This window comes from Gopherus evgoodei, chromosome 19, assembly GCF_007399415.2.
Source record: "Gopherus evgoodei ecotype Sinaloan lineage chromosome 19, rGopEvg1_v1.p, whole genome shotgun sequence".
NCBI classification, from domain to species: domain Eukaryota; kingdom Metazoa; phylum Chordata; order Testudines; family Testudinidae; genus Gopherus; species Gopherus evgoodei.
In genome coordinates, this window is record NC_044340.1 from 11,565,808 (window position 1) to 11,593,016 (window position 27,209).

The 27,209-nt window shown below is 48.3% G+C and overlaps 1 protein-coding gene across 1 annotated transcript in view; it reads right to left on the reverse strand.

Annotated features, from left to right (window-relative positions):
- Positions 1-22,839, reverse strand: part of OPCML (opioid binding protein/cell adhesion molecule like) — a 724,856-nt gene extending 702,017 nt beyond the window's left edge. Inside the window, exon 1 of the mRNA XM_030538415.1 lies at positions 22,564-22,839. Coding sequence (XP_030394275.1) covers positions 22,564-22,624 — 61 coding nt within the window. The 5' untranslated portion in view covers positions 22,625-22,839. The remainder of the gene's footprint in view (positions 1-22,563) is intronic.
- Between the last annotated feature and the right edge of the window lie 4,370 nt (positions 22,840-27,209).

Sequence of the window (27,209 nt, forward strand, 5' to 3'; positions counted from 1 at the left end):
CATTGTTTCCTTCTGTATTTAATCACTGCAAGGTCATTTCAGTGACAGTCGCAGGCATCCCAGCCAAGAGACCGGAGGGGCTGAGTACCACCCTGCTGACCAGATAAAAGGACCAGGCGCTGGGCTTCATTTCTTCATTTCCAATTGAAAGGTGCCCACCTCAGTGTGAAGATTAAGGCGTGGGTGAGCTGATGTCAGACCCCTGCGGGCTGCGTTGGGAAGCCACTGTCGTCTCTGCTCATCAGGAGCCCGGAGGAGAGAAATTGCATAGCTCTCTCAGCAGCCCTCTGCCTGCCTTAAACCAATTTCTAGTCCTTTTAATTCAATTCTGCTCCTCCTGACCTCGGCAGGCTGGAGTTACAGAGTTTCTCTCAACAGATAGCACCAATTACAGAGGTGCGAAAATGGAAGGTTTCCAATTCGGAGAACAAACCAAGTAACTGCAACTTCATTGAACTGAGAAACAGCAGGTGGGAAGGGAGACGGGAGGGAGACCTAGAAGAAACTTGCACTGATAACCAATGTTTTGCTCATATTCACTCTATAACCAAAGGTGAAGGCTGCACATCTGGAAGTCAGCAGAAGGGGGCTGATATTTGTCCCTACTGCATCTGGAGACTGGGAGAGCCACTCCTGGCACCTCTGCCCTAATGCATGGATCCTGGTGCACTCAGAGAATGGGAGAGTGAATGTAAAATTATAGAAACAGAGGAACTGTGTGGATCTGACTGTGCTTGGAGGCTGGGAATATGAAACCTTTCACTAGTCCACTGGGGTACATCCTTGTTTATTCAGAGGCCGTAACCTTGAACCTCTATACTCATTTCCCAAGTGACCAAATCGAGCTGGCATTTCAAATGTGCTTAGGAGAAGGGCTTTGCCAATGAATCTGAACTGAGACTGCAGAAAGGGAATTCATTTCTAATGGAGAATCCAAATCCTCACACTGGATCTGACTCAGATTGGAGTTAGCTCACACCATTCCTATAATGCTAGCTGAAAATAGCCCAGGACCATTGCCACATGCAAAAACTTCTCTATCATCTGAGCAAACTACAAGAGGCAGATCCATAAAGGAATCTTCTCCCAGCCCTCCAACAGCTTTGTCCCTCAATCATAAGTGACTGTGTTTTCTATGTACCTACATATTAAGAACAGACCAAACATTGTAGGGCCAAGGCTATGTATACGGTAGTCCTTAAAGCTTCAGTGTGGTCCTGGGTTAATTCCCTGTGTGGTTGCAAATTTAAAGGATTCCTTGCTTGGCTGTTCTGTTGTGGTATGAAAGACCACCTGTGCTAAAAGAAGTTTAGCACAAACAGATGAGTGTTTCATTGCAAAAAGGCAAGACTTTAGCTCATCCCAATTTCCTGTGACAGAGAGTTCCATAGATGGACAGTCTTCATCGCGAGCGTCTTCCCTCCAGCTCATCTCTGCTAGAGAGCACAAAGCTGTGATGGCAGAAGAGACCGAAGGGAAAATCCATCCTTCTAGCTTCTCAGTTAACTGGAATCACTCAGGCAAAAGACCTGCATGTCATCAGGGGACAGCTTGATGCAGTCCTCTGCTCAATGTGAGACAAAGAAAATACAGTGTTCAACTGCATAAGGAATGGGATGGAAGGTATTACCCAGGTTATGACTGAAATCAATGGGATGCCCTCACCTTAAGTACTGTGTTCAGCACTGGTTACCTTGTCTGGTGTGGAGGGGGAGGGGGAAGAAATATCAGAAACAGATGAGATCCAGAGATAAACAATTAACATGATTGAAGGCATGGAAAGCACAAGATGATGCTGGAAAGATTAGGGCTGCTTACCTGAGAAAGGGGACATGAGAGAGCTATTCAAGACAACGGATGGTACAGAGGAGATGAATCAGGCACTCATATACATCCTCTCATAATACAAGAACAAAGGGATGTCCAATGAGAAGGAAAGGCGACAAACTGAAAACTGACTAAAGGAAATATTGTTTTTAAGCCATGCATAATTTTATCCTGTGGAACCCACTGCCAGAAGAGTCCAAGAGCTTAGCTGGATTAAAAAAAGCATGTAGATGAAAACATCCACAGCTATATTAGGAGGATTAAAAAAAGATAAGGGCTATAACAGCCCCATGCTTCACTAGTCTGGGGCTAGGAATGATCCCCTTTAAGAAACACTTTACCCACACTCGTCCTCGCTCTGAGGCAGCTGGTACCGGACATAGTCAGAGACAGGATGCTGGCCTATGCAGTATCCTGGTCTGATCAGCAGGGCAGTTCCTCTGTTTCTATAATTCACACTATCTCTTGTAGAAAGGGGATGTGGAGTCTCAAAAGATTTGACGGACCAGATGAGTTCACAGAAGTCTGATCTGGACCATCAGCCTGCAACTCTCCCGAGAACAAGTTCTCCCATGCCATGTCTAGCCAGGTTTGCACACAAACCTATCAGTTCAGTACCTAGGCAGCAACAAAGCCCAGCGTCTTGCGTCTACTCCCGCTGGAGACTGCACCGGAATAGCCTCAGAGCATATCTTGCCTCCCACTTTTTCTAAACCTCAGTACGAAAATGGCTTGGATGTGCTTTGAGTTCTAGACAAGGGTTCACACTGCTGGACGTTCCATCTGAGCAGGCTCATCTGTCCCTATTGATTCCATATTCTGAGGCTTCTCCCCCGTCACATGCCCCACCTGAGACAGAAGAACTGCAAAAGGAACCAGCTGGCTGTTTCTGCCATCTGCTAAAGAGCCACTGTGTGTCCTCGGGAGCCCTGCAGCTTTGAAGCCAGTACACAGCATCTCCTCTATCTCCAGCCGATAGGCAGCCGCAGCTCCCTCCACCGACTGCCCATAAATCCTCTAACTCGGTAAACAGTCGAATTACGGCTCCCCTCCATTGCTTAGCTGCTTTTGACACTAATTGCTCTGTGGAGTGTGTGCGACTGGCAACACCTTATTAAAAGTGAAATATATTATACTGTCCACTTATTGCTACTTTATAAAGATAAAGTATCCCCACTACATAGAAAGGCTGGCAAAGGAATTGACTAGCAGCCAGTGGATAGTACAGCTTACAAAGAGGAAGCACAGCAGGCATTACCAGGACAAATGCTTCCTCTTAGTTTAATTTGAAAGAGTATTTCCATTTTGAGCTGAAGGGTTGAGTCGAAGAGCGCGTTTATGAATTTCTGTTCCGTCCGCCCCCCAGGTTTTGACTCAAGGAACTCAGCCCTGAATCTTCTGGGAATCTGGTACAAGTCCCAGCCAGAGAGAGCCACTAAGGGGCTGGCTTTCAGAGGTGCAGAGCACACAGGTCCACAGAGCCAAGCTCAAATGACTCACCAGGTCCAAGTTTTAAGACTTGGCCATGCTGTGGACATGGCAGCAGTTAGCAGCAGGCATCCAACCTGGTGGAATTCTCTCGGCCACAGCAGGACTCTGTGTTGTCTTTTAGCCTTGAACTAAGACAGGATGAGGTGGTGAGGCCACAGCAGAGAGACAGTTGAGCCCAGAGCAGGAAGCATCACCTTATTTTGACGTGCAGTCTTAGGCCCTTCCAATCACAGTGAGAATAGCATTGGTGCCTGTGGGTTAACACAGCAACCGTGAGCCCAATTGCCCATGGAGGCTCCACTTCCATTCCTGGAAAACTCAGGACTTGAGGTAAAACTTGAATAATTCTTTAGCCTTTCACAAAGCCTTTCCTCTGAGCATCTTTCTAGACAGTGAACTCAACTCTCAGTTAACCAAATAAACCTTAATTCATCCATGTTGCTACTGTGCTTTGGAAGAGGCAATGCTAATCAGTAAGCAATCAGGCTAATAACTTGTCTGCTTATAAAGGGCTGGAGGTACCAGATACTTACTTCCTCTCCTCATTTACAATGCAGTTAGATCCCAGATGGTGCTGTGCTCATATCCAAAAGGGAACAGGATTCTCTGAACAACAGGTCTGAAATACCCAGATTCCCTGGCTCACCAGGTTCAGATTACCTAGGTACCATGCAGTGATGTGCAAGCTGTTTTGCTCAGAAGTTGAAAAGCTGAACCTTCACATTCATCCCTGGAGTTACAGATCAAATCAGCATGACTGGCTAATGGGGTTCAGCAGCTGAACTGAGCCCTCGCTCATATAAAGGGGGTTTCATCCTTTTCAGTGAGACCTTAAATAAAATGGCCCAATCTTCTAAGGCTCAGAGTCACTGGCAGCTGCAGGTGCTCTGCATGTCTCAATATCAGACTGCAACTTACTTTCTGCTCTGCATGGCCCATCACGATCCCATGGCATTGTCCATAACAGTTTGGGATGCTTGGTTTCCCCTTCCCGTAACTTGTTCCAGGGTGCTGGCTCTATGACTGACTGTCACCTTTCCTTGCTGGAAATGACTGCGCAACCCACTAGCACCGTGTATGCCACCTCCACATAAGCCTACTACAGCTGCCTGATAATGCAGTTAGTTGTTCCTTCAACTCAAGTGGGAGAGCCCCAGGTGTTTCTAGTGCTAAAGTTTCCCTAGTTCAGACTCAAACAATGAGCATACCAGGGGTTGTTCCAACTGAAATTCCGTGCCTAAGCAAGTCTTGTGTCACCATCAAGGATGACATCCTGTTCGCTTTTCCCTTATGTGATTTGCCCAGGTGCCACCCTCAAGTTAAGGTAAGTAGAATCCAGTCTGTGCTTTGTACAGGACTGGGGGATGAAAAGTGCTATATCAAATGTAAATGATTGCCATTCTGCTGATAGAAAGGAGAGGGGCTAGGTGGATGGATGAGCAAAGACAGATATAAAATGCCACGAGGAGAAGAATGACCTATTTGACAGATTTCCCTGCCTATCAAAGCTAACTCTGCTTAGAGGTTCTGACATCTAACGAATTGTGTCATGCTCACACGTTCAAAAGGTTCCATTTCCGACAGCCCTCGCCTTTTATCCTTGCAATGTTTTACTGCCGAACCGGGTCCCCGCTCGCCTGGAGGGGGGACGCCACATGGCACAGCACGGCCCTGCAAGCTGGAAGATAACAAGAGAGATGGAATGGGGGGAGAGAAGCCTATTGTCTGGCATCCTTTTTGTGATAGGCAGATACTAAATTGCTGGCTCATGTTGACATTTCAATGACCAAATTAAAATGCGCCACCATGGAGACTAAATGTCATTAGCCTCATTAGAAGTGATCACATTAAAATAAATACAAAAATAAAGTGGAAATTAGCCCAAGCCATTAAAATTAATTAAATAAATGGGAATAGCCAGTGGGACCAGGTGCGTCCGAGACAGGGATAAGAGCTACAGTCTGAGTCTACAGAGGTTGACGAGAGCAGAGAATAATAGCAGAGGTGATTTGAAACGCTATGTGGCTTGGTTTTAGAGTGTGGGGCTGGGAGTCCTGGGTTCTTGCCTTGGATTTGTGACCTTGGGCCGGTCACTGGACCCAACATTTTCAGAAATAGCCACTGACTTGGGGTTCCTGACTTGAGACTTCTGGGGGACCAATCTGAGGTGCTGGGGACCCAGAGTTCCCATTGACTTCAACTAGAGTTGGGGGTGCACAGAGCCCCTAAAAGTCAGGATGAATGGATCTCAAAGGGTTCCATGAAGTCTCATGATATTTTAGTCAATTTACCAAAAATGATTACTTCACCAGCCACAGCAAAGCAGCTGCCTCTGGAGTGGAACATGGTGGTAGTCCACAGCAACATGGCCCAACAATTTAGCACAGAAAGTGAAGAATATTATACCCAACAGAAATGAAAGAGAGAAATTAAGGAGACTGGGGCACCTACGTAAACTGGAATTTCCCCAGGACATTGACATTAATGTTCCTAGACTTGACAAAATTACCATAGGAGCTTTAATGGTCGTGAGTGGATTAGTACTTTGGTCTTATAACCCAGAAGCAAAATCTTGGGCAGCACAGCATGCTCCTAAAATTATGCTGAACAACTGGAGATAGGCCCCACCCAAAATTTCAGATCCATGTACCCCTCCCTCCTACTTTAGAAAGTGTGCCTGTTTGAAACTATGCAGCTTGGTCTTATCTTTGAGTGATGATTCAGAGAAGAACGCCACCTACTGATGCGCCACTATCACCTCCTGATTCCCTCTAAATGGTTCTATTCCATTCAGTTCCCTGTGTCTCTTCTCTGTGTCTTCTGAGCAACATTAGAGGATCAGCATTTGCCAACAGGTGCCACACGGTGAGCAGAGGAAATAAGCATGTGCGCAGTTTTCTGGCAAGCAGGGACTTTTTAACAGCAACCACTCTAGTTGTCCCTGTGTGGTCTCCCAGCCAATTACTGACCCAGCTAGGCACTGCTTAGCTTATGTGATGTGACAGGATCGCAGAGCAACATGGAAGAAAGCACTATCTTTGTTCTCAGAAGGGAAGACTTTTTTTTCTTTTAACCCATTCTTGCTCTGCAAATACCTCTTCCTTTGGGGATGGAGAAATCCACAGAAGGCCCTTGCAAGATCCTGTTTCTGACAGAGCAGATCTGAAAGCACAGCAATTTCCCACCACCCCATGCACACTTCCCGTCTGTCAAATATTATAATCATCATTTTCCAGCTTGCTAAACAATCAAAGCGTGGCCTATATTCGCTGGAGCTCCTTCCACACGCTGCATGCATAGCAACAAGTATGGGAAACAAAAGCCAGAAGTAAACAGTCAGGAGAGAAGAGGGAATTGGCTGGCAGGCAGACAGCAGAAGAATGTTTTTCTCAAGGATTGTGTGTGTTTTGGGAAAGTGTGGGGGGGGAAGATACCCCATCATCCCTCCCAATCCCTATATCTACTTAGGTCTCCGACTCAGAAGCCCAAACTTCCCCTTATATACTTTGCAAGGAACACACACACAAACACAAAACGTGCTTGGGCAATATTCCCATTGGAAATGTCAGTGACTTTTCTCTTTGCTTGAGCTCTGCAGCGAGCGAGGCTGCAAGCTGAGCCAGCTCCTGCTTTTTCACTGGGCTGAGTGGGGTTTTGCTGCTACGGCTGAGTTGTTTCCAAAGAAACATCCAGGCTGCCTTCGATTGCTGGCCTGGTTTAACTAAGGTGAGGACAGGGCTGAGCAAGGGGAGGCAGAAGGGAGGTAAAGAAAAAATTTCAATGTGCTGGTGTGAATCCTTCACCAACTCAAAGGAGAGGACCAGGGAGTGGTACTGGTGCCAAATGGGCTGCCTTGTGCTCAGAGGAATCACTTCATACCCCTCTTGTGACAGGGATAGCAGGTCACATGTGCTGAGTGCCTGGCTGTGAGCACTACACGAGGAGTACGCAGAAACTGAAGGCACGGACTGGATGTGCCAGGGACGTCAAACTCCCTCCATCTCGCCTTTAGCGAGTGCCCCTCTGTTTCAGGACAGAGTGTGGGTGGGGCGCGTGCACTGTCACGGATGCAGCTGGAGCTGCTCTCTGGACACACAGATGGCTTCAGTCTCCCGGTCCGTCAGTCCAGCACTTTCCACTAGTAGAGAATTCACAGGAAAACAAAGCTAACGGTAACTCCTTCGATTTTTTTCCTCCCCCTCAGCCCAGTTTCGTTAAACACATGCTCCAGGTGAGTGGAATCAAGCAGGTTTCACAGAGAATGAGCCCAGGTTTCAAAGAAGGGCTGCTCTTGCCACTCAGGGGCACTTTGGGGCCTGATTAGCCAGCCAAACACTGTGCAACAGTGCCCTCCTGAGGTGCTTGGCTTGAAACAGTGGCCCACATGGGTCACTTATTCCCCAGAGACACATCACACATTCAACCAGGTCTATGAGATGGGAACAGTCAGGCCCTGCCCTCAACGTGTGCCGGCAATGCCAACAGACTGCTTTGGGCTGCCCAGCTATCAGCAAACTTTGCAAGGGAGCACGTATGAGCTCCCTCATCTCTCTCACCACACTGCCACACAGCCCTTTCAAAGGATAAACTTGAGGAGCCAACCACTCTCTGGACACGTCCTGACTCAATCTTCCCAGTTGCTAAAGCTTCCCAGATCACAGGAGTGAAAACCTTCCACCATGAACCCTAAACACGCACCACCAAGCCACCCTACTGCCAGCCCTGTCCTACAACAGATGCTGATATAAGGCCCCGCGTGGCTAGTTAGAGTCCTGCACATCTTATTTCGAGCTGCACCTCACAAAACGTAGGTAGCAGCACCCACCGCATAACTCCTGTCTTCTCAGTGGACGGGTTACATCACAAGCCGTGGCAGAGCACACCTCCCATGCCACATCAAGCTCTCTCTCTAACCCAGCTGCTTGAGGCACTTTGCTTGGTAGCACTCCCTCCCTCCCTCACGGGGTGATAATCCAACCGGGGCTCTTTAAAGAAACAGGCAGGAAAAAAAACTTTTCTTCCCTGAGTCTGAAAGAAAGAGGAGTTCCCTGAAAAACCCGCCCACCGAGCAATAAGTGTCAAAGACCCTTTTGTATGTGCTGTTGCAGCACTAGTAATTATCGCTACCATGCCTTCATTAGAGAGAGAGAGAGAGAGATGACTAGGAGGTAGGGAAGTTGCAGAAGAGCTGTTGTTATTTTTAAGTTTGGATTAAAAGGAAAAGCGTGAGGGCTGAGTTCTTTCCCTCTCTGCACTCACTGATGGTAAAGAACAGCTAACAGGAGAGCTCAGCCTGATGGGGTGAAAGGTAGGGGGGGAGGAATGGGGTGCAGGGAATGACCAGGTTGCTCAGAAGGGCTGACAAAGCAACAGGCTGCTCCCTGTATAGCTGGAGGGCTTGGTGAAGAAAGCCAATGCACCCGCAGGATGATCTCAAAGGGAGTTGCATGCGCACAGGAAACCTCCTTGATTTGTTTTGAGTCCCAAAGAGATTTCATTAGAGGAACTCTGGCTGCAGGCGCAGCTCTGACTGAGCAGAGAAGGACGACATACCAAGTAAAGGCCTCAAGATCTAGTCAAAAGAAAGGATGGTGAATGCCCCATCGCTGCCAAACATAACGGGCACAGAGCAATATGCACAAACTAAACGTACGCGAAACTTAGCACTTCCTGTTTCCCTGGGTTCACACCACACACACATATCCCTCCCAGTCACTCGGAACCAAATTTCCTACTCAATACGTTTGTTTAGCCTCCACTAACTAAGCCTATTTTACATCAGCACACAAGCTGACCCTTTCATCTGAGGAATTCACTAGCTTTGGGCGAACTATTCAGAAGGCATCATTTAACTCAGCAAATCTTACCCTTCTCCTCAGTTTTGCATGAACTCCCGCTGGCGCCATCGGGCGCATGTGTGTGCATCTGGCCCTTCAGAGCAGTGTGTTTAAAATTATTCACAATTCTCAATCTGCCGGCCATTGCAAATGCACACCAGGTGAGTTGCAGCAGTCCTGTAGCATCACTTCTGTGTCTTGACTGGGGGACTTGCGTTATAAACCAAGCAGGGCACAGATTTCAAATTGCGTATCAGAGGGTAACATTTGTCTGGCTTGAAATCTGCAGGAAGCAAGTAGGCAAACCCAGAGAACTGAAGGTGCTCAGTTCCCATGGGAGCTGCCCTTCATGTCACTGAAAAATCTCTCCTTTTGAGTTGGTGAAGGATTCACACCAGCAAAATTTATCCACAAAGGCATTTGCACCTAGTGACCACACCAGGGACATGGAGTCTATGAGAAAATCTTTTAAAATGCAAAGAAGTTGTAACTTTTTCCTCCCAACTCTTGATTCAAACTACCCTGAAAGCTTGAAGTGATGCTCAGATGGAGAATTTTGCCTGTGGTGGGTTTGAAACCACACAAATCCACTGGCTGACTTTTTTTTCCTAAATAATTAGTGACTGTGGGTACTTGGCTTAGCACACCTTAAAGCAGCCTGATTTCCAGAAAGGGGAAGCCAGGGCTTTTGAAAGGTATCTCAGGTTGGGGCCCCCAAAAATGGAGGCACTCAAAATTATTAGTCACTTCTGAAGATTTAGGCCACTGTGTTTCACATGATGCTGGCTCAGAACCTTTGCTTCCCCAAGCTCAACAGAAATGCAGCACTGGGCTGGCTCCAAAGATTTGAGATTTGCTTTTCAAAGGCAAACTCAAACTTCCCCCCTACAGGAGAAAGTAGTCAAGGACATAGAGGTCAATGGTAATTGGGACGAATTGCAACACGGATTTACTAAAGGTAGATCGTGCCAAACCAATCTGATCTCCTTCTTTGAGAAGGTGACGGATTACTTAGATAAAGGAAATGCGGTAGATATAATTTACCTAGACTTCAGTAAGGCGTTCGACACGGTTCCGCACGGGGAACTGTTAGTCAAATTGCAAAAGATGGGAATGAATATGAAAGTTGTTAGTTGGATAAGGAACTGGTTAAAGGGGAGACTCCAGAGGGTCGTATTGAAAGGTGAATTGTCAGGCTGGAAGGAGGTCACTAGTGGAGTCCCTCAAGGATCGGTTTTGGGATCGATCTTATTTAACCTTTTTATTACTGACCTTGGCACAAAGAGCGGGAATGTGCTAATAAAGTTTGCGGATGACACGAAGCTGGGGGTATTGCTAACACGGAGAAGGACAGGGATACTATTCAGGAAGATCTGAACCACCTTGTTAACTGGAGTAATAGGAACAGGATGAAATACAATAGTGAAAAGTGCAAGGTTATGCATTTAGGAACTAATAATAAGAATTTTGGATATACGTTGGGGGCGCATCAGTTGGAAGCGACGGAGGAGGAGAAGGACCTTGGGGTGCTGGTTGATAGCAGGATGACTATGAGTCGCCAATGTGATACGGCTGTTAAAAAAGCAAATGCGATTTTGGGATGCATCAGGCGGGGTATTTCCTGTAAGGATAAGGAGGTGTTAGTACCGTTATACAAGGCATTGGTGAGACCCCATCTGGAATACTGTGTGCAGTTCTGGTGTCCCATGTTCAAGAAGGATGAATTCAAACTGGAACAGGTTCAGAGACGGGCTACAAGGATGATCCGAGGAATGGAAAAACTGCCTTATGAAAGGAGACTCAAAGAGCTTGGCTTGTTTAGCCTAGCCAAAAGAAGGCTGCGGGGGGATATGCTTGCTCTATATAAATATATCAGGGGGGTTAACGTTAGGGAGGGAGAGGAATTATTTAAGTTTAGTACTAATGTAGGCACGAGGACGAATGGGTATAAACTGGATATTAGGAAGTTTAGACTTGAAATTAGACGAAGGTTTCTAACCATTAGGGGAGTGAAGTTCTGGAACAGCCTTCCGAGGGAAGTAGTCGGGGCAAAAGACTTTCCTGGCTTTAAGACAAAGCTCGATAAGTATATGGAGGGGATGTTATGATAGGATTGTTAATTTGGGCAATTGATCTTGGATTACCACCAGATAGGTCTGCTCAATGATCTGCGGGGAGATGTTGGATGACATGGGAACTGAGTTACTGCAGAGAATTCCTTCTTGGGTGCTGGCTGGTGAGTCTTGCCCACATGCTCAGGGTTTAGCTGATCGCCATATTTGGGGTCAGGAAGGAATTTTCCTCCAGGGCGGATTGGCAGGGGCCCTGGAGGTTTTTCGCCTTCCCCTGCAGCGTGGGGCACGGGTCGCTTGCTGGTGGTTTCTCTGCAGCTTGAGGTCTTCAAACCAGTTTTGAAGATTTCAATAACTCGGTCCTGGGATAGGGGTTGTTATAAAATTGGATGGGTGGGGTTCTGTGGCCTGCCTTGTGCAGGAGGTCAGACTAGATGATCAGATTGGTCCCTTCTGACCTATTAGTCTATGAGTCTATGAGTCTATGATCTACCACATACCCAGCAGGGAGAAATCACCCAATGTTGGGGGAATTACAGCCTCTATCTATGCTTGGCGCCAACCCTCAGCCAAAGAGATAAAGCAGTTACATTATGCTGGTCTGAGCACTAGGTCCCCTGCTGGGACCAGCCAAAACTTCTTCCCTACAGCTCCTGAGCGATGAAGGACTGGTGTCTGCAGTGCCTTATCCACTACTAGCCCCAGCCTTTAAGACAGCATAGAAAATCCCTTTAAGTCCCTCTGGCTCATATTGAAATGACACTAAAGCGGAACGAATGTGCTCCAGGTACTTATTCTCAGGCTCAGGGATCAGCAGCTCCCCATCAGTCCAGTGTCCCCCACTGGAGATGAGTGACAGGCCAAGTAACAGGAATCTGCTGCAGCAGGAAAACCACTCTCCCGAGGCAGAGTCTGAACGCCTGTCTCTGACACTGCTGGCTTAAAGCATCCCTGGGCCAGATCCTCAGCTGGTGTAGACAGAGTGAGGGGAGCCCATTTCAGGGACCTGACATCACTCTGCTCCCTAGGCCACTCCACACTCCATAGCACCATCCTGAGAGTGAGTTTGCAGCTCGATTCTCTGCTGTGGGGAATGTCTGTGTGTGGGAGAGAAAAGGGGGCATTCCTGGGAAAGAGAGAGGCACTGTTCACCTAGGCAATGCCAGCTTCCTATTTCTATGCCACATTTCAAAGGCAGGCACCCCGAGTAAGGATGGACTCTCACTAGTTTGTGTCCCAGCTGTACGCAGGACCAGTGTTTCTCTGAGAGCATAGGGCAAGTGCTGGCAGTGGCCACACACCACCCTTGATCCACATACATGTTCTCCAACACCGGGTGGGTTTGGTAATAATGATAAATAACCATGAAGGATAAAGGCCCCATGGAATCCTGTTCAGTGATCCCAGGCAAGGCAGAGGTGCAACAAATGGAGTCATTTCTCAGAGAAAACCCCATTTACCTACCTCTGTACTTCCACAGCTCCCAATCACCATCATATCTGAGTGCCTGACACATAGTGTTGAATGCATCCTCCCAGCACCCCCAGAAGTAGGGAAATGTGGTTAGCCCAGCTGTGCAGATGGGAAACAGAGGCACTGGTAGCGTAAATGACTTGCCTAAGCACATACAGGGCATAGGTGGCAGAGCTGAGAATAGAAGCCGGCTCTCCTTAGTACCAATCCATTGTCATAAGCACAAGACCATCCTTCCTAAGCACCTTTGCCAGCTGGGTATATTCTGAAAGGCCTCTTTGTTGTTAAGGACATTTGGCAGTGCTGCGTCTGGGGTAGGACAGTGCTGGGATCTGAAGGGTTAAAACTGTTATTCTCTAACAAGAGTCACTGACAATATTTCCAGCTTAAAATTTCAGTATCACGGGGGTAACTCAAGAAGAAGATTTCTCAGTACTCAAGACAAAGACACCAAAGCAAGCCATTCTAGACCACAACCTATCATACTGCTCATTATGGTCTCACTGTTTCCTCTTTGGTCTGGCTGTATCCCTCTGGTGTCTTCTCTTATACTTCAGCTGTAAGCTCTTTGGGGGCAGGGTCTGTCTTTTTGTTCTGTGTTCATACAGCACCTAGCACAATGGGGTCTGGATCCACGGCTGCGGCTTCTAAGCGCTATGATAATACACGTAAGAATAGCATGCACCCAAGTAGGAAATGCTTGCAGTCAACTGCCCCTATTGAGCCGGGATGGACCAGCAGTATTGGAAAAGAAGCAGCACTGGGAGCATGCAGGTGAGTCTGTAACGGGCATGTGGTGTCCATCAACATGTAGAAATAGAGGAGACAGGCCTTCAAAGACAGCAGCTAGCACTGCAGAAGGGATTCCTGGCTGATGGGCATGGACCCCATCCTCCCGGCCCGCTAGCTGTCTGAGGAACAGATCCTGTGCTACAGTGCACACCAAGCTATGGCCTTGGATTACACAAACACCCTAACAGAGGAGCAGGGGATGACTGCCACTACCCTCCTCCCCATAGCAGCCTTTAGCCATATGTGTGGTGCATTTCAGATGGGGCTGGAGAACAAGCCCGCCTCACACTCACCTAGCAGGGGCAGCTCCTGTGCCATGGTGCTGGGCACAGCTCCCCCCGTGGGCTTAGCAACAGGGCACTGTGACCCCATGCACATGTTGCAATGCCACTCGCTCTACTCTGGCCTGGCTGCCCCTCCATCACAACGTAGGGGCAACCTCATGGCGTGGCGACCTCATGTGTCAGGTCAAACATCCAGAGTGAGGAACCAAGCCCAGTCCCGCAGTCATGGGACAGGAGCCACCACTGCTGGGGGAGCATGGGGCGGGGTCACTCTCCAGGCCCCCACCAATGAGCCATTGTCCCCCATCGCAAAACCTGGCTCCACCATTGGTTAGGGGCCTCTGTATGTGGGGTGTGCATACACCAGTGAGGGAGGGAACAGGGTCTGTGAATGAGGACACATCTAGGTGGGTAAGGATGATGATGTCTCCGCATGGAGGCTGAGCATGAGGGGAAGAGTGGTGAGGACTGCATGCATAGTAGTGTTTGGCAGTATGTGATCAGGGGATGTCTGAGAGCATAGGCCTCTGTGTAGAGGGCAGTATGTACACAGAGGTAATGTCCAGGGGCAGAGGGTATAGACTGTCTGTATGTGGGTCTCCTTTGAGCAAGAGGGGTGTGTGTGTGTGTGTGTGTGTGCGCACGCGCGCACATGTGCGTAAAAACAGCTCACACCCATCCCTTAAATTATTCCTGTGTGTCTGTGACTCTTTTCCTTTTCCTGGGCACTTTCCCTCTGTTTTGTGCATCAGAATCAAATCCAAAATCCTCTCTCCAGAGACTGAAATTACAGAATGCGCTGGTGCCTGCACAAAGGACCCGCCCTCCCTTGAGGGGAACAATTGGCTCCTGGATACAGTGGGCTCCGAGCTAAATCTGGCTAACCTCCCTGATACCTGTGAAAGGCAGATGGGAAGGAAAGCCTTGCTTGGCAGAGGTCTCTTGCTTTCAGATCCCTGGGCTCTGCTTACTTGCCCATAAGCGCAAACATAAGAGGTCTTCAGCGGGTCAGGCCCAAGAACACTGGCTGGTGCTGTGCTGTGTGAACCAACCAGACATTCTCAGCCAGGCTGTGAATGCAACACAGACTGGCATTGAGAGGTGCTAACATCTATGTCTCATGATAGGCAGCCAGGAAGGCAGGCATGTGTGTCTGGTCTTCAGTCCCATGCTCAAGCCCATTTGACTGACTTGCTAACTCTTGTCAAGCGGCCTCAGCTCTGGGGCGGATGGGCTGAGCTGGCAGGAGCCTGGCCACAAGAAGGGCCTGTGGGCTGGCACGCTGGCACCGCGTGGAGGGGAACCATAGCACGCAGGCTGCCATTGCAGATTCAATCACAGCCATGATGGGTCGAGCGCAGAAACCAGCTCCTTGGCGATGAAGGTGACAATGGGCCACCCAGGGGAATGCCCCATTCAGAAAAATGGGGAGACAAAATCAAAGCAAAATAATTGTCCTTAGCACTTTGCAGCTTCAAAGCCTCGCACCAACAACTAATTAATCCCTGAGAGGAAGGGAAGTATTGTAACAAATCCATGGTCAGGGCTGTCAGTGCGCTGCACATTACGGCACCTCACATCCCCACAGTGACAGCAGGACGAGAACTCTGATCCTCCAGCCCTCCTAGCACCTGCCCCAGCCACTTGAGCTAAAGCAAAACCTCCCTTTGCAGTCAGGTGATATGCAGCCTGTGACACACAGGAAAGCAGCTCTGATTCTACCCAGCAGACAGCGGTGAGTGGAATAGAAGGGTCTCTGTGGTCCTGTAGCACAATCTAACAAGGACACCACAGAGCGGGACGGGGGTAGCGAGACAGAAAAGGGGGATCAGTGTCAGGGGCACAGAGGTTATTGGTGACTGTGGGCCACGATTAAAAGGAGCAAGGGCTGTTTTACAGGGACAGTATTAGGGACAGGAGAAGTAAAATAGGGCTGTCTGAATAATTCAATATTCTGTTCAGGGGCAGGTTAAAAAAATTGTTTCAGGCCAACATGCAAGGAAAACGTTTTCAAATGTGCTGCAGACCGAAAAGTCAAAAAATGTTTTCATTCATGTCAATTGTGAGGATTTCGAAAAGCTGCTTTTTTTCCCATTGTTTTTGGAAGAAAATTCGAGGGATATTCCAAAATGAAACATTTTTCCGTAATGAAAAGCCAAAATATTTTGTTCAGGAAATACTGAAATGAACCAGTTTGATATTTCCATTCTTTTTCTTTTGTTGACTGATACAATTCACTGAAGTTCACAAATCATTTTTTTTTCAAACTGAACCTGCAATTTTCAGGTGGGAAAAGAAAGGTTTCCCATGAAAAATTTCATCAAGCTCTGAAGCAGGGGTCACCTCCCAGGGCGCTGGAATGCTACGGTTGCTACAGTCCCTCCTCAACAAGCCAATCTCAAAGCTATTTACTGGGGCTCTGGCCGAACAGTGCTTTACATTGGCAGTTTGGGGGCTTAGACGCACCCTATGATTCTCCTGATGGTGGCTACAGCGCCTCCTTTGAGGTACGGCCATAGCCACTCTAAGCGATTCTGTGTAGCATTTGGGAACTAAAGGGTTCCAACTGCAGATAACAGAGCAGGAACCGCCAAGAGACCAGGTGGTCACTGACCTTGTTCAACTGGTGGCAGGAAGCGAATGGGAAGCCGGAGAGGATGAATGATCCCATCTTCACCTTAGGATGCCAATCCCCGGGAGCAAAAGGTGGAGTGGCTGGGGGACTAAGCCATTGCAGATGCAGCAGGCTTCTACATGGATCCCTTGGGGTCTGCTGGGATGGATTAATGGATCGAGCCCCCCCACAACAGGACAGTGACAGCAGGAGACGGGGAATTCCCTGAGAGGACCCTCCCAGAGATTTCTTTGCCCAGAGATCATGCTAGTGGATGTCATCAAGGGAGGGGATGGTCTGGACCTCACTCATGTGCAAAAGGAGGTGGGAGAGGGAAGGGCTGTGAGGCAGAATGAATTGCCCAAGGAAGACTCTGGAGATTAAAAGCATTCCAGTGCCGAATATTTGCTAGGGAATTATGGGGCAGAGATGAGGAGCTGGCAGGCAGAGGGGGTAGCAAAACAGGGATACAAGCAATAAAGGAAAATTTATAGCCAGCCATGAGAGCTAAGTAACAGCTGCTCAATTCCAAGGCACCATGTTTTGGCAGCAGGAAATACAGGACCACAGAGGCCCTTCTATTCCACCCCCTGCCATTCATTAACCAAGGGAGCCAGTGCTCAGCTAATAGGTTTTCCTACAAGGATCAGACATTAGGGTTTCGGGGGGGATTTTGCAGAGGAGCTCGGGGGCCAGCAATCCAGTGACACCCCTGACAAAATATCATCGCTCCACAGATGGAAGTGTTGGGGTTGGAGATGAAAGATAAGGAACCTAGTTTGAATAGGGCTGTTGTGTTGGGCTCCCTTGTTGGGCCGGGCCTTTGGGCGGTGGGAGCCCAGGCAAAGACCAGATTCTCAGCATCCCCCTGTCATTGCTCTGTTCACCCCACCCAACTCAGCAGTCCTCCTGGACACAGAACTGTCTCCTCCTCTCAAAAAGCTGGTGCTGTTTCCCTACTTGGTCAAACTCAGGCACCTTTTGTTCCCCAATTGCCCCCAGAGAGAGAGAGAGAGAGAGTAGTAGAAGCACCGAGGCAGCCAACGTGAAAACATTCCAGGCCACAGCTGTGACAAAGGCCATGGGCACGAGGATGCAGAAATAGGGAACCTCTTACTAGAGGGGACCAGAATCTCCACAGCCAAAGCAGAGCAGCTCAGGGTGGCCTGGTGGGGAGTGACCACAGAATTCTCATGCTATTTCACCAACAACTCCTTATGCATAGCACTCCAGGTGGCTGCCTACTCAGCCTGTCCCTACAGAACCCCTGCTGGATTCTGGATCTTCTGCCTGGATTCTGTGTCAGGAAGGATGAGGCTCAACACGTCTCAGCTTGTCTCCTCATTTCCAGGACAGACCCAGTCTTCTCTGGTCCATCCCACACTCTAACAAGCTAATGGAGGGAAGTCCACAGGTGTCTCGGCATCAGAGCAGCATCTCACTGGGATAACGTTGGATGGCATTGCCTTGCTATGCAATGACATTGCCGGCTAACCACTCCAAGACATGAAACGGTCATGGCATGTGGCCCAATTTTATCAGTAGTGGGTAGCCATTGCTTCAGTCACCTCTAAGATCTCATGTCCCAGATTGGTTATTGGGATTGCACTCCGTGGAGCTATACAGATTTACTCCAGATGAGAATCTGTCCCTGAATGTACAAAAGGATTGACAATGAATGGCCTAACTCTGGTCTCACTCCAGGTTTACACTGGTGTAGCTCCATTGCCTTTTGTGGTGTCACTCCTGATTTACACCAGTGTACATGAAAAACCACTCACAGTTATACTAGTGGTTAAGTTCAGAATAATTCTACTACTTCAAGAGAGATACACGCTTGTCGCTCGGGGCACAGCTTGGCCCTGAACCTCTAAGAAGACCTCTGATCCTGAGGGTCAATATGTGACCATCTGAGGGACTCCTCTTCAGACCCCAGTCTGGAAAGAAGTGACTAACCCAGCTTCCATGAGAACAACTCAAACTGGAAGGGTGGGGAACACGTGTCCCTACGAATAAAGCAAATATCAATGCCAATGGAAACTGAAACACATGCATAGAGTGTCTTGGTCACCTATGGAGCTCACACATCATGCTATGGGCCATGCAGAGTAACTCATGATACCTCGCCCCACCCGAACCCCACTTTCTTTATCTGACCCACAACATCTCCCACCAGTCCAAATCATAACTCAGTGCCCAGAGATGCCCCTGCAGTTTGAAGCACTTGCTGTTGGCTTCACAATTAAGCTTCCCACCCACCACCTCCCTGTCTTGCGGCTCCAGGCTCATTAAAAACCTTCATTGTCCTTCCCATCAGAGAGATTCCGCCTCGGAAAGCAATTTATGGCCACCGAACCCCTTCCCTAAAGGCACCAGGAGACAACAGCATTAGCCTTAGAAATTATTCCGAGATAGAAACACGTCTTACCAAGAAATGAAAAGCTGCAGAGTAAGGCGCTATCTGTGACCGGAGGGGTCAGGGTTTCATTATTGCATTAACCTTTCGTGTCTTTAGACTCCACAAGAGTAAATTGGTAACGAGACAACATGAGCCCCTCTGGGAGAAACGCATCTTTCCAAACAGAAGATATAGAAAAGAACAGAGGGGAGAGAATGAGAGAGAGGAAAAAAACCCTGCAAATAAGCCATTATGGCTAATAATAACTGCAATGCTATTTTCTGCAGGAGCCTTCAAGTTGCGATGTTTTCCTTCACTCTAATTACACCTTCTGAGCAAGTTCTCTTCTCACACCTCACATGAAGCACCCTGCAGGATTAGCATAAAGATCGAGGGAAAGCAGTTTAAGCTTGAGACCTGCTTCTGAGTATCCCGTGGGAGTTTCACATGCATAAAGCATGAGGGATCAGGCTCCCCAAATAATTGACACTCCTAAACAACACTGTGGAACAGGTGCCTGAGGTTGGAGGGCTGGATTCTAATCTCGACTACTCTGGGCTCTATCTAGAGGGACTGAACAGATGCTAATTGAGTTACTCCAGCATCACTGAAATCAGAGTGTGACCCAAATACTGTTGCTAGGTTTACAAAAGCTGGATAATATGGATAACAGTTGGAATTATGTAAATAAAGATATTCAAATGTCATGCTTCAGGGCATAAACTGGTCACTGCAGGGGTCAGGAAGGAAATTCTTCCCCTGTGCACTGCATTGCATGGCTAGCCAGGGGTATTAAAGGAAGGGTATTTGACATCTTCCGAAGTATCAGGCATTGTTGATCAATGTAAGAGGCAGGTTTCTGGATGTGATGGACCAATGGTTGGTTCAGTATGGCAAATTCCTATAGTCTGGTTCAGACCACAGGAGAATCAGAGTTAGAGCAGACTGACATCTCATCAGAATGCAAAAGACAGGCTAGAGCTTCAAAGTTCCTCTCTGGAACCAGAACCAAGCTTCCCCCAAGTCTGAAGTGCTCAAACCCTGGCTTTTGACTCTCCGCATTACTGATAGCGATGCCACAGCCTGAAAGTTGGATCAGTCCCATCCATCATTACGATAGCAGGGGCCCAGGACCTGCAGAGCACTGCACAGCATCGGAGCTTCCCAAGTACAGCAGGGCAGAGCTCTGCCTGGCTTTGGTGGGCACCTTTGCCAGAGCCCTGCAACTCACCACTGAGAATTCACAGAACCTCACACCAACATGTCACCTGCAGCAATTCCATACCTGCCAAATGTCAATTCATTTGCAATTAAATGGGGCACTTTCACATCTCCGCTAGTGGCACATAACAGTCTAGTCTCCTGTGGGTCTTGTTACCGTTGGGTTTAGCGTACAGGTGCCTGGCAGTGCTGGTGGCCTGCGATTCACAGGTCAGACTAGATCAGGGGTTCTCAAACTGCGGGTCGTGAACCCTCAGGGGTTCACAAGGTTATTACATCGGGGGTTGCAAGCTGTCAGCCTTCACCTCCAAACCCTGCTTCACCTCCAGCATTTATAATGGTGTTAAATATTTAAAAATGTGGTTTTAATTTATAAGGGGGGAGGTCACACTCATAGGCTTGCTGTGTGAAAGGGATCACCAGTACGAAAGTTTGAGAACCACTGGACAAAATGATCTGACGGCCCCTTATGACTTTCAACTCTGGGACTCTGAAAGCTGCCAATTCTTCAGTAGAGCTTTTTAGATGTAAGCCACCCTCGCTCCTAAAAAGGGGCCCTATCTTTCCCTTGAAAAAGTGACATGACTTCAAGAAGTTTTCCAGGAAAAACACAACCCTGGAATGCAAAGGAGATTTGCAGTTCACACACCCCCAGCACTACCCAAACACTGTTTCCTAAGCGCTTCTCTGTGCAAAGTTACCTTTGCACCTCTTTGGTTTAGAAAAGGGGTTCTCAAACTGGGGATTGGGACCCCTCAGGGGTCACAAGTTGATTGCATGGGGGGTCACAAGCTGTCAGCCTCCACCCCAAAACCCACTTTGCCGCCAGCATTTACAATGGTATTAAATATACAAACAAGTGTTTTCAATTTATAAAGGGGGGTCACACTCTGAGGCTTGCTGTGTGAAAGGGGTCACCAGTACAAATGTTTGAGAACCACTGGTCTCGGACAGGGGCCTTGGGCAGAGATTTTAAAAACACTGTGGCAACTAATCCTCCATAACGGGTCTGAACTGGTCAAGCTAGGAACAGTGTGTGACTCTCATCTTTGAGCCGTGGGCCTCCCCAGTGGCAGTACCCATTAAAAAGTGACCAACAAGTCCTCTGCTCAGGAGCAAATTTCACAGAGGATGCTGTAAACAGGTATCAGATGTTGGGGTCTCTCTTGAAGTTGGGATTGCTCTACTGATGGACCTGTGGTCAGTCCAGCAGTATGTGGATTAGCCCCACAGCTCATGCCCCACTGATTCTGCCCCACCAGGCTTTGGGGGGTTTTTTGGGTGTAGGAGATCTAACACTTCCCCACCCTGCCTCCCTGCCCACCCACACAACCCCTGCGGAAAAAAATAAATTGCACACTGACAAGCTATTTAAACACAGAGCTCTACCCTGTATCTCCGCTTCCCCCTCACCCCCCATGCCAATGTAAATCACAGCCAGGATCAAGGAGAGACATTTGGATTACAGAACCAGGATGGGATTAGGACATCCAAGTCCCATTCATTTTAACAGGAACTGGGTGTCCGAGTCTCGTAGGCAGCTGGGCAGATCTCAGCCTAAAAGCACAAACCATCATCAATTTCTGTCGCCTGTACCATTCCCTTGCCCCTCTTTGTCAGTGTTATGCCTCTCATATGGCCAGTGGGGTGGCATATGCTGGATTGTGTTTCGGTTCCCACGCTGAGACCTCATCTGTTGAGTTTCAGCCCGGAGTGACTCTCTAGAGGCAAATTACCATAAACCCCATTACAAGTGGCGTTTTCCAACACCCTGATGCTAAGCTCCTGGCGAGTGTCGCGAGGAGGACAGTCCAGCATTCTCAGCATTGCATTAAGTCTGTAGGGAAGTCTACACCTGCTCAGCTTGCTACGGTTGCAGCATCTGTGCCTCTTGCCGCAAGCTGACTGCCCGAACAGTGGCAGTGGGTGTCAGCATGGGGAAGCGAGCCCCAGAGAGGGAAGGAGAAAACAGGACGATTCAGGATAGAGGGCTGAGTCTCCCAAAATACAAGAGGGAAAGCAGGCGCTTTGGGAAAGAATTGGAGATGAAGGGCACTGAACTTCGAAGGGAAAGGTTCCCCCATTCACTGGGCATGTAATAACGGAGGTGTGTGTGTGTGTGTGTGTGTGTGTGTGTGTGTGTGTGTGTGTGTGTGTGTGTGTGTGTGTGTGTGTGTGTGTGTGTGTGTGTTACAGAGAGACTTCTCCGGAGCATCCCTGCACGCTTTGCCTGGAAATACCATTCAGCCAATTCCTGCACATGCAAGAGCCTCTTCTCCCCATGCTGTTCGGACAGCAGCTGGTCTCTGTACCAGCTCAGCACTCATTTGGGAAGCAGCAGCCTGGTCATAGATCTTTGAACCCCGCTCACAGTGGCTGCTAAAAGCACTCTGCTGCAGAGCAACTCCTCTGTGTGTGTGTGTGTGTGTGTGTGTGTGTGTGTGTGTGTGTGTGTGTGTGTGATGCACACACCATTTCGTTCTCCCTCCCTCTGCTCTAAGATCCGCACATCCCCTAGACAGACAGAGAGAAAAAACCCAATTCCCCGCTGTACCTGGGATGAAGAGCAGGGCGGTTGTGGCTGTGAAGACGATCCAGCAGGCAGGATGGTACATCTTGGAGCTGCAGGAGTCTAGAGGCTGCTTGGCTTGCTGCTTCCGCTGCTTTCCTCTGTGCTGAATTCTGAGCAGGTTTAAATCCAATGTTTGCAGAGGGAGGGAGAGTGAGTTAGTGAGCTGGAGAGAGAGAGAGAGAGAGAGAGAGAGAGATGGGAACAGGCAGGCAGTGTCTCTGATTTTTTCCTGCACATACACACAACTAGCAGAAGAAACACCCGCACTAGACTGTGCAGTGGGGAGAGCAGACCTCCTACCAGGCACTCATTGGTTCGAGCCTCCTGAGTGACACAGTCACTTGCCTTTTCTGAAGGTTCCACTCTATGGGGAGCTAACTGCTGCCAGCTGCCCCCTGGGTGCGCCTCCCACTTGTACCCCTAGGTCCTGGAGAGGGCTTTGTGGGACTGGCACAATGGCAGGGCAGGGGAGACTGATCTGCTGCCAGCAGCACCGCACTAGGGCAAAGGAATGCACACAGTGTCACGGATGCTCCCTGGGCTAGTCCTCTGAGCTGTCCTTCATGCAAAAGGGCTGGGAAAAGCTTCATCAAATTAGATTGCTTGGGGATTATAACTTGTTGCAGCCATTCCAAAGCTGCTGAATGAGTTAGAGTCTGGAGCATGCCTGTTGCTTTCCATCCATCGCCCCTTTACCCTCCGTTTCAGCCACTAGCGTTACAATTGTGGTAGGGTTTCCACTGCAAGGTGCTTTCTCAGGATCAGGCACGGAATGCTTAGAGCTTTATAACCCAGCAGCTCTGCTTGCTCCCAAGGGAGGCGGATTGAGCAGTCATGTATCTTAGCACCTGGGTGTCTTTTAAAACAATTATAGAATCGTAGGACTGGAAGGGACCTCGAAAGGTCTTCTAGTCCAGTCCCCTGCACTCGGTATTATCTAGACCATCCCTGACAGGTGTTTGTCCAACCTGCTCTTAAAAATCTCCAATGATGGAAATTCCAGAACCTTCCTAGGCAATTTATTCCAGTGTGTAATTGCCCTGACAGTTAGGAAATTTTTCCAACCTAAACCGCCCTTGCTGCAATTTAAGCCCATTGCTTCTTGTCTTATCCTCAGAGGTCAAGGAGAACAGTTTTTCTCCATTCTACTTGTAACAACCTTTTATGTACTTGAAAATTGTTATCATGTCCCCTTCTCAGTCTTCTCTTCTCTGGACTGAACAAACTCGATTTTTTCAATCTTCCTTCATAGGTCACGTTTTCTAGACATTTAATCATTTTTTGTTGCCTTTCTCTGGGCTTTCTCCAATTTGCCCACATCTTTCCTGAAATGTGGCGCCAAGAACTGGACACAATACACCAGGTAAGGCTTTATCAGTGCAGAGTGGAGCAGAAGAATGACTTCTCGTGTCTTGCTTACAATACTTCTGCTAATGCAGCCCGGAATGATGTTTGTTATTGTAAAACAAACAATTAATCATGCACAGGGAGTATTTTGCATTACTGTTTCCATGGGCAAACAGAAGATTAAAGTCTCCAGGGCTGTCGATGCCTCAACCTTTACCAGCACTAAACTCACTTTAAAAAAAAAGCAACAATCCTTCCCTTTGAATATGACAGCTGAGACTCCTGCCCTGCTGTATGCTTCCTCTAGATAGGCTGCAAGGTACAAACTCACGTATGCAGGTGCTTTAACAACATAGAGAAGACAGAAGATGGATGGATAAGTTGCCTGTGCAGTGGCTCCTATATAAGCCCAACTCTCACATGGCTGCAATTGTTCTGTCCTGGTTGGATCCAGTTTAGGAACCATGCTGGCAAGGCTGGGATTGCAGCAGACAGAGCTAAGGAAGGAGATCAGGCTACCAGTGGAGAGGAGGAATATCTGTCTCCTCTCCATGCACTCCCTCTGGATGATTGAGGAATAGGGCAAGGAGAACCCACATGGAGCCCATAACACCACTGCTTTGCACTTATATAACACTTCATAGCAAAGCACCGTACTAACATGAAAACTAACCCTTACAATACTCGCCGTGAGGTGGATAAGCATTAGGATTCCCATTATACAGATGGAGAAGTGAACCAAGGGGTTAAGAGAATTGCCCCATGCCAGAGAATGAGTCTGTGGCAGGGCTGAGAATAGAACCCAGGAGACCTCACTTCCAGTCCACTGCTGTATAGAGCCTGTGCAGGGCGATTCTTGAATCCTGCTCCTGCTATTATGGCAGCAGGTCCTGCAGGATGCAGGGGATCTCAGTTGCACTGCAGTTCTCTACTGTTCCAGACATTTGACAAGAGTCTCCCTTGGAACTAGACATAAGAATCTGCAACCCTGGCTTCTAAGTCCCTGCCCTGCCCTAATGGGTGGAGACTACCACCTATATTACACACAAAATTCCTCCACTAAATGAACATGATTCAGATTGGCAGGTCAAGCACTCCACAGTTAGAAAGTGCCAGAGTTAAGGTTGTTTGCGCAACAAGATTCAACAAGTGGGTGTAAAACTGTTGGAGGGAAAAAAAAATAGGAAAGATGAGGGGAAACGATTTGGCCACCTTGTGCATATGCAAATTCAATACAATTTTGAATTACGTGATCACATGATATTTCTTCCAGTCCCTGTTGCAGTCCTGTCTCTTCCCTGCTAGTGGCTCCTTGTGCCTGTCCCATTCTCAGACCCAGTCTCCAAGCCCCAGGTTTCTCATTCCATTTCCAGTCTCCTTGCCCAGCCAGGCCTACTCTCCCCCTCACTGTCCGAAGCCCAATCCCCTCAACTCTCAGGCTGTCTACATTGCCCCACAGTTTGGATTGGGGTGTGGGGAGGTGGGTGAATAACAGATGCATCGAAGTATTGTGCTGTAACTGTCACATGTGGATGCTCCCTGGCACAAACTTAAAAGGTCCCTACTTCATGTTACTGACATCCCATTTGAAGAGTACTATGGTAAGGCAAACTAGGAACCTTTGCGTTCGAGCCACACCATCCACACAGTGGAATCACAGCACAGCACTTTGGTGTGCACAGCTATTCATGCCCTTGTAGCCCAAACTGTGGGGCAGCCGTCAGTTTTTCCACCTCCCGACAGCCAGGCCCAGTCTCCTTGTCCAACTTGCCCTAGTTCCCCCCCTTCCACCCTAACTCCTTGTCCACAGTCTGCTTGCCCAGCTAATCCTGGTTCCTCATCTGATTTGTCTCACCCTCCACATGCCTCAGCTCCTCGTCCACCCAATCCAGTCTCCCCTCACCAGCCCCTCATCTGATCTCAGTGTCTCCCCCATTTCTTTCACTGGCTTCCAGTCTGAGTCCCCTGCTGAATCGATACCAACCTGCTCTCCCTTCTGGTTCACAGTCTGCTTGCCCAACCAATCTCCCCGTTCTTGCCCAACCAATCTCAACAAGCGTTCTCTTCCCCTCCCATCCAACTGCTGCCCCCTCTGCATTCGAATCACATGGCTTCTTCTGCCACACTGCTTGAGTGCCAGCTGCGGGGGGTGGGGTCACTGAGAGCACCTCCGAGACAGGGTCCCGGCTCTCCATTCTAGTGCCCTGCCCTGCCCTGGCCCTGCCTGAAGCAGCTGTTCCAGGGAAAGTCCTGCCGGGCCCTGGGCTGGACCGTGCTGTCTCTCAGTGACTAGTGCATACACACTCTGGTCACCACAAGGGACTATGAGAGACTCGAGCACACTCAATGAAGATGGACTCTTCAACAGTTTTATCTGCTAAACACTAGCATGTGCAAACTGAAATTTTGCAAAGTCAAAGGTTTATAATTTGGCCAGATTTGGGTAGATTTTCAAGGGAATGGTAAAGGCCACCCTACTCCAACCAAATTTCAAGATCCTGTTTTGAAGCACGGGGATGCTAGAGCATTTCAAAGAGGAAGGTCTCAAGATTTTTTTTTTTAAACATGGGCAAAACAACAGTTTTTCATAGCCTCATTCTCAGAAACAGTTGAACCATCTCAGCTGAAAATGTCCCCCAAAAAATTCAGCCTGACACAAACACCCACCATGGAAAACTTCAGGCCAAGTATGGCAAAATGATAAGCAGTTAAAAACAGGGTCTTGTAATGGGAAACATCAGGCAACCTTAATCAAAAACAGTGCTACCAACCCTTCTTTGTTGGAACTAACAATGTCTTTCAGAAGGGAAGTAAAGGACAAAATTATATGATGGATTCCAAAAGACCCTATGCCCTCCCAACTACCCCCACCCCTCAAAAAAACCCTGGAGGTAGTAATCTAATAAAAATAATTTGCTCTTTTGTCAGTTAACAAAGTTTTAAAGGATTTTTAATACATTTTTATTGCACACAGCCATACACATCTCTGCACACTGCCTTAATCCACATGCAGAGGACAGAACTAGAATGTGCTTCAAAACGGTTACGGCACTAAACTAGAAATCTATTCCCGACTCTGCAAAATACTTCCTGTGTGGCCTCAGGCAAGTCCCTTAAATCTCCCTGTGCCTCAGTTTCTAAATCGGTAAAATGGGAACAACAACTGTGATTTAGCTCTTGGGAAACTAAGAGGCTAAATCCATTACAGTATGCAAGGTGCTCCAATTGTTGTTTTCAAAAAGGCAGAAAAAAGAAAAGATATAAATATTCATTTCACCAGC